This window comes from Lycorma delicatula, chromosome 6, assembly GCF_047948215.1.
Source record: "Lycorma delicatula isolate Av1 chromosome 6, ASM4794821v1, whole genome shotgun sequence".
Taxonomy (NCBI): Eukaryota; Metazoa; Arthropoda; class Insecta; order Hemiptera; family Fulgoridae; genus Lycorma; species Lycorma delicatula.
The window spans coordinates 12,194,814-12,212,025 of NC_134460.1; the positions used below are offsets into that span (position 1 = coordinate 12,194,814).

Genomic DNA, 17,212 nt, shown 5'->3' on the forward strand with positions numbered 1-17,212 from the left:
CACATACACATACACATACACATACACACACACACACACTTATACACACATACACACACACATACACACACACATACACACACACATACATACACACACATACATACATACACATCCACACACAAGTACATACACATACACACATACTTGGTCATTTCACATTTTATTCCTCTTGTTTGTGGTCAGCAAAAATTCGGTGGTTCCCCAAACTTTTGGTAATAGAAGACTATGTATTGTTTCCCAAGCAGCCAGTAATGATGGGCAAATTGTGGGGCTTAACTTTAATTAATGTTTTAGTTAATGTTTTAAAATTTATTTTGTAGCATTTGGTATTCATAATGTAAGTTGAAATTACCAATTTTTTTTGCTGCTTTGGAAGTCACAACTTCTCCTATCTGTGGTAATAAAGCGAAAATTCTGCTCACAGTAATCTTTTGTTGTATTTTTATGTAATACTCGTATTTTTGTGTTTAAATAACTATTAGTTTTTTGTTTATATTAATAAATTTGAAGTAGTTTTGTATTTGTAGAATAGGTGATATATTTTGAAGGATCTTATGTAAAATACTGAACTAAAATATTTTCTCTTTTTTAAGTGGATCTACTCATATATTGTGTTTATTTTAAACATGTGTAAATTCAAAAAAATTTAATGTGAGTCTATGGTGTGCAATTTTTGAAAAAAACTTGTAGATTGACATTATGGTTTGAGGTAACTGGTGCATTTCAGCAGTGCTTTTTTGTACAAAATCATAATGGGGTTATTTTTTTGATTTTTTTTTTTACTAGGAAAATCATGTTACTATTTTATGGGTCAAAATAGGAGTCTTTTGGTTGATTTCATGGAACATAGCCCTGTAATCAGTTCCATAAGTATATAATTGTAGGGTATTAAAAAATTAAGAAATGCTAGTTCATGTCATTTTCTTGGATGATAGTGCCCATCCACATATTGTCAAGCATACTTGAGCTTTGATGCAATGCTTTATCTATAGCCAGGATTTGATGTCTAGTGATTACCATCTGTTCTTTAATATGGGTGTTAATCAAACGTTTTATGAAGGTAAGTGTAATGAAAATGTAATTTTCTCTCTTGTATAAATTCAAGCCCCTTTATGCTAGTTCTTGTACATTTTTTATTTATATAAAAATTATGTCTGTGTAACTAGTGGTGGAAATTTATTTGCACTGTTTGTAATTCTCTTTGAAAACCTTTCTTTGATATAATACCACATTAGACTAGCATTTACATTATACATTTAGATATATGTACAGTTCTTGTGAGTGAATCAATGTGTGAGTGAATAATATTATTTACTCCTGTAGTATTTTATTAGCGTTCTGTAGGATTTTATTATTTTGTAATAAATATTAGTTTTTTCTTAGTTGAATGATGTAATACACTGTTATAATGTGTCAATGGAAATTACATTTTCATAGGGAAGGTAGGTTTTCATGATGTAATTTATTCACACTGTTCTTTTGTAATTGGTACCATGGTTTGACTTCAGGAAAATGTTTACATATCTTCGCGTTTCACATCCCCCAGACCCCAAAACCGCTGTCATTTCAAACATTTTTATATATCTATTTCACTCTCTTGTCGACATAACTGCTGTAATTTTGCACCAGTCACTTTCAAATTGATACATAAAATATAATGACCCCAAATATTTTGATGGACAAAATTGGACCATGAGGATGGAATGGGGGAGGCTTTTTAAAAAAAAAAATATCGCTATAACTTTCTTAAGTAAAATATTGAATTTGTTTAAGAAGGGCCTAAAACTTATCTAAGTGAAGGTTTTTGATATCACCAACTATTGGCCCAGGGAGTGGAAAAAATAGGGTTTTGAAGACAAAAAATCATACCTCCCTTAATAGTCCCAGTATCAAATCGGTTTAAAGTAATTGTTGGTCATATCAAAATTGTTTTAGGTAATGTTTAGAAGAATTTGATATGACCAATTTTGATATGACCAACACTTACAGCAAGGGATGACCAAAATGTTGCTGGAATTGTAAGAAGCATGGGGCTTGTCATATCTAAACATACTTTGTAAACTTTTTGAAACTTTTGAAACTTTTTTTCACATAAACCATTGTCGTTTTGAGTAAATTAAACATTTTTCTTAACTAAGGTGGAAATCTTTTTTATTCCCTACTTAGCACCAGTGAAATCTACACCCTGCCTTCCAGCACCTTTAGATGATTTTTAGAAGTTTCTAATTTGAGACATTTTTTGTGGAAACATTGTTTATGATAAGGCTGCATTACTTTTGAGCCTGCAACAGCAATGTTTTTTTAGTGTTTTTATTTTTGTCATATTGAAATGGTTTAATCTATCTGAATTTTTAATGTTGTTTTAGTTTTATTAGTCATAATTCAATCTATGTTTCTCTATTAGTGAAAGTAATTAAGTGGGAGAAATAAGATGTAGCACATTGGCTTTTTTCTTTTCTTACTACTTAACTGTAATTTACTTTTTGGTGACAAGAATAGTGCAGGTTAGCTGCTATTTATACTATGTGAACTGGTCACAGTCTTAAGAGATTTGTTCTGCTTTGGCATAGGTGAATTACATGGGAATATTAAGTGATAACAATTTCAAACAAACGTTTTTCACTTGTATAAGATTCAAATTGTTCGCTAAGCTCTGCAAAATGATGTGCAAATCAGGTAAAGTTACAGAAAAAAAAAATGATGAAATATGGTTCAGCAAGCTGGTACAAATCACATAAGAATATGTACAGATATTTAGATCACTGTTTCATTGTCAGTTGTAAGATTTGTCAGATAAAGATTTCTTAACATATTTTCTTATCAAAGCCTATTTATTTAATCACTAACCTTTTAAAACTGTTAAGTACAGAATGATCAAGTAAGTCTAAAAATATAAATCTAGTCTTGTAATGAATTTTACTTTCAGCTCTGGATTCTTCAGGGCTTATTTCAGTGGCTTATTTTCATTGTTTATTGAAGATGTAAAAGAATACTTAGTAGTAATTAATTTTACTACTAAGTAAGTATTCTTTTACATCTTCAATAAACAATGAAAATAATAATCTAGGCGGACTAATTTGTCTCCTATCCTATCATTTGTTCTGTTAGCTTACTCTAAAGAAAATTATCAATGACTTTAGAGTATTGTATTAAGTGGGGTCTGCAGATATACCTTCAAAAATTGTAGTAATCAGAAATGGTGATAGACCTTCTAAATCTGAGAGGCTTTGAAAAAAAAATTTGAAATTAAATATAATGTACTAGTTAATTGGTTGTGGTTGTTAGTTATTTGTGGTCCCTTATTGGTTGTGGCTGTAATTGGTTGTTTTTTATAGTTACGATTGTTGTTTGTGGTCTAGTGTTGTTTGGTTGTGGCTGATGGATGTGGTTTGTAGTTTTGGTTTTTTATGTGGTTGTTGGTTGTGGTTTTTTTTTGTTATTGCCATTGTTGGTTGGGGTCGGATGTTGCATTGTTAATAATTCTATATTCTATATTTACTAGTTATCTATATCAGTAAATTACGGCTTTTTAAATTATCTTAAAAAGTTCTGATTTCAAATTATGCATTTTAATAATTAATTTTCTTTTGTAGTTATGGTTGCGTGTGTGGTTATTTTTTTGTTATTGCCATTGTTGTTGGTTGTAGTTGTGGTTGGATGTTGCATTGTTACTAATTCTACATTCTATATTTACTAGCTCTGTATCAGTGAATTATGGCTTTTTAACTTATCTTAAAAGTTCTAAATTCAAATTATGCATTTTAATAATTCATTTTTTCTTGCATTCGTTGAAGAAAAATAATGTCTCAATTTGGTTTTTTTAAAAAGTTCTTGTTGTTTTTTTTCTGACCATAAATGCAATATTAATTTTGGTATGTACTTTTAAATAATTCTATAGTCTTTGTGTTTTTAAAGTGTTTTTATTTGCTTAAATTTATTTATTAATTTTTAGGGGATATGCCGTGAGGTTGATGGTAAACGAGAGGAGATGAAATGGTTAGTACAGACATTGGATACTCTCAGTTCTCATACTCCTGATGCTGGTGAAGAACAGAAGAAATTGGAATTGTTAATTGCTCGTTATAAGAATCTAATTCCAACAATTGAAATGACTGTAACTAGAACAGAACTGTATTCAAAGTGCTATACTTATAGAAAGGAAGTTAAAGAGGTAAATTTGTCATATGAGCTATGATTTGTGTATGAGCTATACATGTAAAATTATTTAAAAAGGCATATTATATCTTGCTGTGTTTATTCATAAGTATGGTTTTTCCTTTTCTTTTTTTTACAACATCTGTAAGTCATCAGAAAGAGATATATAGTTTCTTCTAGTCATGCTGATTAACCAAGTTGACCTTTCATTCTCAGTTCGTATGCCATCCTTCATTACCAGGGAATTCCATTGTGCCCAATAACTTTTATACACCAGATTTCTGATCATCTATTTTGGTTTTTCTCCAGCTTCCTTCTCTTCCCAGTTAATAGTGGGCTGATAAGTGCATCTGCTAATTGTTTCCCTCATTTCTTCTTTCTGTTATCCCATTGCTGAAATAGTAGTGATTCAACTTAGATCTAAAAGCTGGAAAGAGCATTTGAATGCTTTCTCCTTGAGTGATGCTCTGCCTTGAAGTCATAATCTTGAAGGTGTTCTACCCAACATGCTGTTTGCTCCCTCAATAACTTCCATAGAGATATTTTTGAAAGTGTCTTTACTACAGAAGTAATTCTTTATGAGTAATTCTTATCTCTCCCCAGTAATTCTTTATCTCTCCCCAGTTGAAGTCATAATCCCTCAATAACTTCCATAGAGATATTTGTCCTTAAATTTATCTTAAATTTGCAAGTGTACCTCACCAATTACAGTGTTGTTCGCATCTATAAGAATTCAAACGATTCGGCTTCTTGAACCCTTTATTCAAGCATAGGCCAAGAAAACTTCTTACATTATGCTTGCTCTTCGACAGCAGCCGATTGCGTACAACTGTATTTTTTCTGGGTCTGTAGCCACTCCTTTCACTTAGCCAACATGACCGAAGTATTTGAGCTTCTTCAGGAAAGAAATTATTCTTCGGATTCAGCTTCAGATTTGCATCTCGCAGCCTGTTGAAGACTGATGACAATCACATCATCCAGGTAGACTAATCAGGATTCATAGATTAAACCATGTAAGACTGACTCCATTAGTCGTTCGAATGTTGCTGGTTCATTGTGTAGTCCAAAAGCATTCACTGTGAATTAAAACTTTAAAACTTTTTAAACTTTAAAAAAGGTTGATTTTCATAGTATAAACAGTTTTTATAAAAAGAAGACTCTATCTTTCATATCCTTTTTGCTAGAGGCAGATGCTGATGTTTGGCCATAGGAATCTTCTTCTGTTGCAAAGAGATCTTTATATTTTGCATCCAATATTAATTTTTGTTAGTGCTTGTCCATTTATCCCTTCTTCAAGGAGTTGTCCAGCATACAGGTTCACACTTTCCCAGAGGGGTTCCTCTTGATACTGTTTATTCTGTCATTCTGAGGTTTACAATCTGGACAGGATTTCTTTGAAATTAATGTATGACCAATTTGAACTTAGAAGCTGGGTACCACACTGTCAGGATCTACAACTCCAACCACTCCCCTGAGGGGTTTGACAGATTCAGTCATCACTTCTCTATCTCACTCCATGCAGGGATCGGATTTGACAGCAGCTACCACTCTTCACAGACCTTGCAGTGAGGGCATCATTGACCAACTTATCCACTTCTTTTAATTTATTCACATTTTCTTTAATTTTTTTTTCATTTTACTCATATTCTCATGTGGTTACTCACATTTTCATTTATCTGAGTTAACAAAGCATAAAAACTAAACCAAATACAAATACAGTTCATTACTACTAAATAATTTATACAAAATAGCAATTAAAAATTAATTTTTATTATTGAGACTTATTGCGCGTATAAATCTTAAGAACGAGTGAAAAAGGATTTTTGGATAAAATTTCCCAATTCTTCAGTTGCTAATAAGTCAACAATATTGTGTTTGATTAATAAATTTTGTAAGACTAGGGGTGTACATGATTGGAAAAGCCCAGTTCAGCCATCACTGTTAACAGTATAACTTCTGGAGGATGTGAAAGAACATTTGAATTGCTCACCCAGAAAGTTATTTTCACCGGCTGGGCTTTCAATCTACAGCTTTCAGGGCTACTAAAAATTCTAAAAAATTACATTTGTATGCTTATCGCATCCGGTGTCATTCAAGAACTGAAAGAAGTATACCAAGGAAAACGTTTACAGTATTGTCACTGGTTTCATTCTCTTGTTGATGATAACATTATTGAAATTTTGGATCCATTTATTTCAGCGATGAGGTATGGTTTCACTCGGATGCTGATAGAGCGCCGCTGAAAATCCTCACATGTTTCATGAATGACAATAATACACATGTAGAATTGGTGTTTGGTATGTGATCTCCCGGCATCTTGTAATTGTTTTATTTGTCACAACTTAATCGAACAGTTTACGTTGCTACGTTAGATTTACACGAACAAGAAGTTTCCAGCAGAATAACACGTGTCAAATTGCTAATGAAACACTGGATATGTTATGGAAGTTTTTGGCCATCGTTCGATATGAAAAAGGTTGTGGCCTCCAAGATCCCCAGATCTTATACCAGCAGACGTTTTCCTTTGGGTGGGGGGGGGGGGTATTTAAAAAGTGTAATTTTTAAAAACAATCCAATACACTTGATGAATTAAAGGCTAACATTGAAAGTGTGGTTTTAAATATTACTGAGCAAACATTATGAAAAGTGGCTGCAAATCATTTTGAACATCTGTTTTAAAGTATTAAAGGTAATTTGAATATTGTTATATAAGTATTGTAATAAATATACATTGTCAAACAAAGGTGTTATGTCCTTTTTGAAACACTGGTTAGATTCTTCTTATATGATGATGACTTATAGCAATAAGAGATGATGAGATTGTGTTTTGTGATCACAGCAGTCAATATTACTTAAAATTTATAAAGTATTTTTTAAAATTTGAGTAAAAAAAAGGTTTGTTGATCATTTATATAATTAATTATATCAGTAAATAATCATCAGTAGCCACTATTACCTGTACACAGATTTTTATAATAATATTTTTTTTTATATGTATCATTATCATTTACCATTGATTCTTTTTTCAGGTTTGTAGTTTGCTTGAGAAAGTTCGACAAAGTGCTATTCCTCGTCCAGAAACTTTGTCATCTGTTGAGACATTACTGAAACAACAAGAGACAGCAGTTGCACAACTGGATGCTCAAAGAGGAAATATTGTCAGTATGCTACAGAGAGGGAAAGAACTTTCTAAAGATGCAGCTGCTCCTGAATTTGTCAAACAACAGGTGAAATGTCTTGAAACTGAGTGGAATCAAGCATACACCCAAACTTTAGAAAAATTGAATTCACTTAAAGGTCTGTTTTTTTATTCATTAAGTTATTTAAATTGTTTACTTAATTGTAAAAGTATTTAAATATGTTTTTTTTTTAATCCTACATTGTATTTTTGGCCTGGATTTTTACTTATTTGCCTTTTCCATTACAATTAGTTATAATTTTTAATTTAAAAAGTAAAATTTCACAAGTAGCAGGTCAATATTTACAATTAATTTTATATTTTTAAATGTTTTATTTAACTTAATTGTTTGCATTGCATAACATTTTTATTTTCTCATTAAAGAAAAAATACATGAAAAACACAAGTTAAAACAAGAAATAATTTTAATTTTAACTTTGAATTTATAATTAAATTTTATAATTTAAATTTATAAATTATTTAAATCGTACTTTATTTACTTGTACAAATAGTTATTTGATTTTGATTTGATTAAAATGGTAAGTAATTTCTTATATTAGTGATTAAAAAGATTGTGTATAAGATACTATTTAGTTATCTCGTGAAAGGTTAGCAGGTATCCCACTTAGGATTACTGTCTATGGATTGTGAGTTGTACAGAAAATTTTAAATTATAAAATAGCCCTCCACTTCAGGGGCATTAGGTGTTTGTTGAAAATAAGCACTAGAGGCTGCTTTACATCACAACACCCATCACTGCACCTTTCAGATTGTGCAGTGATTCAGAAAGGTGTTCTGAGGATGGAGATAGTGTAATAAAAACGATAAATCTAAAACTTTTTTTTTTCAGCATTAAAATTTAAATCTCTTATTCAGCTCTAAAATTTCCAAATAACATTAAAATTCTATTTTCACTGTTCTTTTAATTAAGTTGTGTACTTGAAGTTAAATTTAAGATAGGTTTATTAATAATCTTTAATTTATATAATCTTTAATTTAAATATATAGGAACACATAAAATGTGGCTTACATACCAAGAACAAAAAGATGAGATAATTGAACTGCTAGAAAAAGCTGAAGAAGAAATAAAGAAATGTGCAGTTGGTGGTCGTGATTCTCGTTTTATCACTAATGAATTGCGTAGTAAGCAAGAATTAAGTATTTCTTTGCGAGAAGCTACTGAAAATATGTTACGCAAGTTACGTGACTTATCAGCTGGCCTTACTGGTGTTACAGCTCCTGAGAGAAAGCCAGTGATTGTGAAAGAGGTAAGAACCTACTATCATTTTTTTATTTTTATATGAATAAAAATATTGCATAAAAGGATTTTATGTACATTAAATTAATTTAGAATTAATTTTTCAGAGCTTGTACAGTCCAGACCTCCTACTATCTATTCTATTTATTTTACACGTAGAACTTGGAGAACTTAGAAGATCAGGAAATCATCATTAATTTATTTTTTGATATTTGAGAACTGTTTTTTAGTCAACAGTTGTCGAATATCACAATGAAATGTAATAATACTTACTACCTAAAAATGACAAAAAACTAAATGACTAACTTTCAGACAATTCAGTCGTTCTTCCTAACACCTTTTGGAGCTAATTATTGACTCCTTTCACAGAGGAATATACTTTAGTGACTGTAACTCATTTTACATATTATTTTAACAGGTTATGGAAATTGAAGAAAAGTTGAAGGAAACATTACATACAGTTGAAGAGAGAGTTGTAATATTAGAAAAAATGCAAGCACAATGGGTTCAGCTTGAAAGTAAAGTTAATGAGTTAAGAACTTGGGCACAAGAAGTACCTGCTGTCTTGGACAAAATTTGTAAAATGGAAGTTTCACCAAAAGATCGACTTCAAAAAGCACAAACTTTACAGTTACAGCTTCAAGAACGCCAAGCAATTCTTCAACAGTTAAATAAAGAGACTGAAGATATTGAAGGTAAATTATTATTATTGATTAAATATGTTACATTTTTCAAAAATATTTATCAAATGTCTTTTATGAATTCTTCACCCAATCTGTAATGGATTGCATTAAATTTATATGTTAACTAAAATCACTCTAATTTGGCATTGAAATTATTAAAAGGAGATTAGGTTAACAGTTTAGATATAACAATTAGGTTATATCTAAAAATATAACTTATGCATGTTTATATTAAAACTACACAAAAAATAAAGATTTGGCACTGTTTGTGGCTGTACAATTATGATTTGATATTATGGCTTATTTTTTGTTAACCTCGTTTAAAGTTTTCTGGTAGTGTTTGCCATTTTTAAAAGTGCTGATCACCTTGGAGCTTCTGTTTATTCATGGCTCTTTTTCTGGAAATAGTTGTACAGTATGACTCTTGAGGCTTTATAAAGTTAGTGGAAACGAGTTGTAGTTAAAAACTTTAGTTTGTAGATGAGATGGGGGATTATTGAAAACTAAATATTTGAAGTTGATAGATTCTGGCAAGGTGGGAGGTATATTAAACAACTTAGGGTATTAACATACCACACTAAGCTCCTCACAACCTGAAAGAAACTGAAATGTTACTTGCCAATTTTGACCTACGATACAATTATTTAGAATAAGTGTATGGGAATTAAACTTTTAAAATCTTGCTGATCTCCTTTTTACTGAGAGATGCTTTGGCAACATGAATGAGAACATTGGAAGGAGAGGATGTCCTAAGATTATTTCAGGAAGAGTAATGGATAAATAGAACCAAATATACATTTCTAATGTATTCATTCGTATCCACTCAATATGTATTCACATCTCCCAAGCACTGTAATTTAGTAAAATTATGTAGAAGCTAAGAATTTTTGTGTATACTAAACACTATGAATATTATAAGGAAATATAAGTATTCATATGTTTCAGCAGCCTTATCCTAGATAAAGCTCTTTACATATTTTTTATGTTAGAGGATACCTGAGTCACTTTCTGACAGGTGAGCTATGAAATAGAGCTACAACATTTAACTGTAGCTTGGAAAAATGTACATTAAATCTGTTAAAAGTAATATATACTGCTAATCTAAATTCCTAAACTACTATTCTTGATTAATAATCTTATAATTACATTAAATTAAACTTGTATTTTCTAACATAATTTACAACATATTTTTTCTATAATTTGAATGTTTGTATCATTGGATTTATAGATGATGAAGAAGTGGCCAAACTGAAAAAAGAATTGGTTGCTCTTAATGAATCTGTAGCTGCTTTAAAACATGATATTGATATTCAGAATTCAGCCTTGCAGAGAGATTTAGCTATTTGGCATGATTACCAGTCTGGTTTAGAAAAAGTAAAACCGTGGCTAGAACAGGCTGAATTACATGTCGCTATGGGTCAAGCAAAACCTGTTACACTTTCTGAAGCAAAGGAGCAACTACAAGCTTCAAAGGTATTACATCAACAATTAGTATGTTAAGATTAGTTCCAACTAATTATTTAGCTGTTTTTACTTGATTTCTTTATACACGTGCACACGCACATAAATATATATACAAATTTGAAAATTGAAAGAGAGAGAGAGAGAGAGAGAGAGTGTGTGTGTGTGAATGTGTAAGTGAGTGAATTTTAATTATTTGTATAAAATTTGATGAAGCCATCAAATATTTAAAATTATTTTATATTAATCCGATCAACCCAAGTACAGAATTAATAAAATAAAATAGAATGACACCTATCTTATTCCATAATCCAAGCAAAAGCGATTTGATGAAGCCATTTTAAAATTATTTTATATTAATCCGATCAACCCAAGTACATAATTAAGACTGAACATAATTAATTCATTCCTAAATCATTAAAACACAGCTGTGTTTTAATTTAACGTGTTTTGACCTGCACAGACATGACAACTCACTCTTCAGTATTAGTAATGATGTCAGTTATGATGTCATAATATGTGACTATGGGTGAAAGTTTCTGAGTTCATATTTATTTTCAGAATAAACTTTGGCTAGTTAGTCTACATGAGTTTCTATTTTATTTTTATTATTAATTTTGACTTTAAATTTTATTAATGACTTAATATTTCATATATATGCAATTTTTATTTTTAATTTACTATCAAAATTTTTGAATTAAAAAAAAAATTAGTTTTATTTCTGTTTTGATTTAATTGGAAAAGGATCTTGAAAAAGATCCTTTTCCAATTTCTTTTTTCCAATTTCCTTTTCCAAAAATCTTTTAAGAATTTTAAATCTCAATTTTAATTTTAATGTGGAATTTAGAGTGAACAATAATAATTTTAATGTCTAATTTGCAATGAAAGATTTGAAAAATTATAGAGCAACTGATGATGTGAGGTATTCGCGGAAGCGCTCTTGCTTGGATTATGGAATAAGATAGATCCTTATTCTAATTAATTAGAATCCTAATTTATTAATTCTGTACGTGGGTTGATCGGATTAATATAATTTGTATCGTGCAGAAGGATATAATTCCCAAAAGGATTGATTTTAGCAAAATATATATATATATATTTTTTAGTTTTTTGTTTTCTTCTACTCTTCAGTATAACAGGATTTTTTTTCTGGTTTTGATTTTAATTGCTCTAGGAAATCTTTCTCCCCAACCTTTCTGCTTAATACATTTCAGATACTTTTCAAATTACATTTCAGTTACTTTTCATCTTAACAATAATCTTCATATTGTATAGCATTTCATTAATTGGACTGTGCTTACTGCCTTCCCAAAGGCATGATGAGAGTTCTATTCTGTATTTCTTTCCCGAGCTTGCTTTTTGGGAAAATACCAGGCATTTTAATCTTTGGTAAAATAATTGGATTTTCATACATAATATCTTTACAAACAAATCCCTGTCAAATTTTCTTGGTGGTTTTTCTCAAAATAGAGTTGAGAATTTTTAATTTACGAAAACAGATAAGTGGACTTGGTCGTGGTCTGAATTTCTCTTAGTCTGCCACTGATTTATATATTTGGTTTGTTTTCTTTTAGAGGTATTAAGAATACAATATATATATATATATATATATATATATTTTTTTTTTTTTGTATTCTTACATGTTAATTTCTTTTTAAAGCAAAATGAGCTTTTCCTTTTTCTTTCTTTTTCTTTTTTGTAATTTCTGTTGTTTTATTTAAACTATAATTACTTTTTAATTATCCAGGCATTTAGTCAAGAGTGTCAGGAAAGCCATGAATATATAGAAACGTTATCAACATTGAGTAGTCAATTAACAAGACAAACAATAGCTCGTGATACAGCTGATGCATTACAGTCTCGTTGGCAAGCTGTAAATGGTGCAGCAACACAGCGTGCTTCTAAATTAGAACGATTGGTTGCTCTATGGACTGAGATGGAAGAAACAGCAAAGCATATAGAAGAGTGGCTTAAAAAACCAGAATTTGTTGCTTTATTTCAACAAATGCCAGCACCCAGTACTCTCACCCATCATCAACTAGAAAAACAACTTGCTGAACTTAAGGTTAGTTATTATTTTTTTTCTTTTAACCGATTTAGAGAGATTAAACCACTGGCACTAATGAACTGCTATAGGCTTGTGTGTACACTATAATGAATATTCTTGCAATAACTTTATAAGGTTCCACACTTAAGGACTTATTTTTATGTATCTTTTTCAATTGTATAATTGTGCTGTTTCTTTTTTGTTTTTTGTAATATATTGCTTGTCAAAAATAATATAAACTTGAAAATCCAATTTGCATTTAAGAAAATATTGGAATGCATTAAAACCACACACATTCTTAAACTGTATAACATTTTAAAAATATGCCAGAAACCTCATATGATTGTAGTTTTATTGTAGTTTTAAGTAATATATCCATTTCTGAAAAAAAGGAAGTAAGAAATATACGATTCCTAATAGTGGAATTTTTTCAGTATGGTAGTGGGTGTAGGGATATTATGCATGTAGTATTTTTCAACTTTTCTTCAATTCCATATGAGAAAAATTTTGTATGAAGATAATTCAGTTTTAACTAAAAACTATATTTTTTTATAGTTTTAACTAAAAACTATATCTTTATTTACTTATACAATTTTATGTTTAAGTAAATGACTAGTTTGAATACAAGTAAACCTTAATCTTTAGTTTGTATACAAGTAAACTTTAATATTGTGCATGACAAGCTGTTTTGCACAATTATCTGTGTACATGCAGTTTTATCACTATTTTATCCCGTTCATTCTGTTGCTAGTTATAATTAACTACACATTACCTGGTGATCTATGATTGAACAATCTACAGGTATATTCATAATGTGAGCAAGGTTTGTAGCTGCCAGTGGGCCGTAAATCATGAAATCTGCACTATTTCTGGGAATTTTGTAAATATCATACTTATCAATAAAAGATCAATCTATTTACTCGTGATATTTAAAATATTTCTTTCAAATATGCTTTTTCAACCTCTTTTTCAACGTTTGTACAAAACTACCAAATTAGTTTTTAGTTTACCTGCAGTACTACATTTTACATTTTGATTTACAGACAGTAAAATATTTGGATATTTGCTTATTACAGTTTTTAAAAAAATATTGTTTTATTTTTGTTATACTATCAATGTTATACTTTACCACATGAATAATTGTTTTAATAGCTATTCTACCAATTATATCTTATTATTGTTACTTCTATTTGACTTAATGAACAAAATTTATAATTTCACAACTTCTATATGAATTATAATATCACAACTTGTATATGAAATGATTATCCTCTCTGTTTAGGAGATGAATAGTCAGCTTAGTACAGCACAGACTGATGTTGGAACTCTTGGTCAAACAGCAGATTTTGTAATACAGGGACTTGCATTAGAAGGAGCAACAGCTGTTAAAAATAAAATAGCTGAATTAAAAGCAACCTCTGGCCATTTATTAGATGCAGTTCGACAAAGAGAAAACCAACTGAATGAAGAACTAGCTTCAAGGTATTTTTAATTGCCATATAATTTTTTCTTTCTTTTTACTGGTTATTAAATCTGTTTGAATGGTTTGTTGCTGTATTTAAAATGGAAAAATTCTGTTTTTATTTAAATTTTTTCTTATGTTGGAATTGTAATGTGTATCGTTTATTTACTGGTGTGATATATGAAATGTGATAAATGAAAAATGTATTTTGATTGAGTTTGTCTTTTTTCTACACAATGGCTCTACTGCCTATAATATATATACGCATAGTTCAAATTTGGTACAAGAAGTGTTTATTTGAAAAAGACAAAAAAAAGGATTTGCATTAAAATTGGATTGAAGTGGTGAAAATATTAAAGAAGGACATTAAAGACAATAAAATTAGCATAGCATATTTTCAGAGCAAGTTTCAGACTTCTAACACAACAAAAATCAATGAAAATATCCACAAAATTAATAACAGGTGATTGACGAATTATGGTCAAAAGAATTTGCAGAAGTGATGGCTCATGTGAAACAATTTTGATTGAAATTTTGGGTATGAAATGAATAGCAGTGAAGTTTGCTACAAAAGTGTTTTCAGTGAAAGCAGCATTGCAGAACCAGTGTTAGCCGACATTGCTGATAACTTAGAATTTCTCAAACATGTCATAACCATTGACAAAATGTGGGTATATGGTTATGTTATTGAAATGAAGGTTCAGTCAATGAAAACTTCTTGAGGAATAATGAAAGAAAGAAAAATTGCTAAAAAATGTCTTTTGGAAGAAATACTGGTGTAAGTGTGTTGCACTGAGGAACAATTCTGAAGGGATAATATCCGTATAGAAGAATAAGTAAAATCTTTTTGAACAGTGCCATTAAAATCGAAAAATAAAGTCAGTAAAAACAATTTTAACATTCAATCAAACTATCACATGCTTTTGTCGTCAGCCTCGTTGACGACAAAAGCATGTGATAGTTTGATTGAATGTTAAAATTGTTTTTACTGATTTTATTTTTCGATTTTAATGGCACTGTTCAAAAAGATTTTACTTATTCTTCTATACGGATATTATCCCTTCAGAATTGTTCCTCAATGCAACACACCTACACCAGTATTTCTTCCAAAAGACATTTTTTAGCAATTTTTCTTTCTTTCATTATAAATCATTATACAAGAAAAAATCACTTTGTGCCATGTCTGTAGAATACAGAGGCTGTGCATCAGTACAGTGTTATATTTGGCCAAGTAAATAGCTGGTTAGTAGTAAAGTGTGAGCTGGAGCATTATCTTGGTACAAAGTCCAAGAACTGTTTGTCCTTCATTTGTTTGTGTTCATTTTGTACAACCTTGTGGTAAGATATGTTTACTGTCTGAAAAGGAATAGAATAGGTTTAATTAGATACAGTAAAGTTTAGTTTGTAGGAGGAATTATATTGATAAAACAAGAAAAGATAAAGTGAAGAACTATGAGATAAAATATGCATTAATTGTAAACAAAATATGGGGGAAGATTGAGAGAAGTCGATTAAGGTGTTTAGATGTGTTGAGGAATTGAAATGTACGAGACTTCGTGAGTTAATTAACATCCAGACCTAGTGATCTGTAGTAGGTTAGTAGGTAACTATAATACTGCAAATTTTACTAACCTTTTTTAAGAAAATCGGCGGTACTTCAGTATTATCATTAAATTAAGATACAATATGGAAGTGTATACATGTATTTTTGTTTTATTTCCAGACAAGATTTTACTGCTGAAATGAATGCTTTCTCTGAATGGATGTTAACATTAGAAGGAAATGTAGCAGCATCTGCCCCTGTATTCCCAGGAAGGATAGATGTAGCAGTTCAAGGAGTTCATAATCTTTTACAGGAGCATTCAGAAAAACAACCTGAATTCCAAAGAATTTATGATAGAGTAAAGAAAACGACTGATGCTGCAGCACCTCAAGAAGCAGAAAGGCTTAATGAGTGTTATACACAAATAGCAGCAAAATATCAGGTTTGTCAATTGGCTGATTGAAGTCAGTGTTTAATTAATTAAAAGCACTCTTTTGTATTCTGGGTAACACTATAAATTCCCCGATGGGGAATCTTACTCTTTAAGACTTTGGGGATTGGCATCCCCATGGCCCTACTCTCAGTAGCTTTTCTTCCCACTGCATACAGAGCTGCAGACACCAACACCAAGAAAACTACAACACATACTCTTACTCTGTACAACTACATTCTACACACTGTTTCCTTCTTACAATTACACTTGGTGATGTTGCTTCATCTTACAAAACATAATGTGGAAAGTATTGTGCCAGTGGGTGAATGACTACATAGTGAGTCTTGAAAAATGTCCCCTGGACATCTGGGCAAACCCAGTTGTATTTAGCTCTAGCCCCAGTATGCGTGTGCTCTGCTGGAGTGGTCCGACCATCATAATCATATGGTCCACCAAAATTTGTCATGTGAAAAGATCTCGCTCAGCATTGTCCAATGAAAATAAGAATTGTTTAAAAAAAATACTGTAAATAGTGATGCATTCCATCCACTGTAAAACATATGATTTATTGCCTGGAAAAGATCTGGAAGTTAAGAGATGGATCAATATTGGTTGAGACATTTAGTGATGAACAGAGCCGATTTCTCTTACATCTTACAAATATGAGGAATATAAAGGCGGTATGCCACAAATTCGTAAATAACCAGCCGAGTCAGCTTCGTACTCAGGAAGTTGTGTAGGTGAAGTGAATAATGAAACGGCAGAGTGTGGAGTGGAAGAACCAACACTTGCAGCAAGTATTTCAGAGCTTAATAAGATGAATACAAAGTTGATAGGTGCAGCCATGTCGATATCCCCCCGAGGGGAGAAGATCCCGCCACATAGCGTGTTTGGTTGCTACACCACCCCCTCTGTTCCTTGCCAGTAGCCGCTTTAACGGAGGTCATCTTCTTGCCCTCTAACTGATCACATTCCACATTGTTCAGTTT

The 17,212-nt window shown here is 30.7% G+C and overlaps 1 protein-coding gene across 2 annotated transcripts in view; it reads left to right on the plus strand.

Annotated features, from left to right (window-relative positions):
• Msp300 (Muscle-specific protein 300 kDa) overlaps nucleotides 1–17,212 on the plus strand; it is a 764,465-nt gene that overhangs the window by 517,122 nt on the left and 230,131 nt on the right. For both annotated transcript variants that reach the window (XM_075369201.1, XM_075369200.1), the window contains 8 exons: nucleotides 3,956–4,174; nucleotides 7,188–7,455; nucleotides 8,345–8,604; nucleotides 9,013–9,289; nucleotides 10,506–10,750; nucleotides 12,486–12,803; nucleotides 14,068–14,267; nucleotides 15,971–16,232. In XM_075369201.1, coding sequence (XP_075225316.1) covers nucleotides 3,956–4,174; nucleotides 7,188–7,455; nucleotides 8,345–8,604; nucleotides 9,013–9,289; nucleotides 10,506–10,750; nucleotides 12,486–12,803; nucleotides 14,068–14,267; nucleotides 15,971–16,232 — 2,049 coding nt within the window. The remainder of the gene's footprint in view (nucleotides 1–3,955; nucleotides 4,175–7,187; nucleotides 7,456–8,344; nucleotides 8,605–9,012; nucleotides 9,290–10,505; nucleotides 10,751–12,485; nucleotides 12,804–14,067; nucleotides 14,268–15,970; nucleotides 16,233–17,212) is intronic.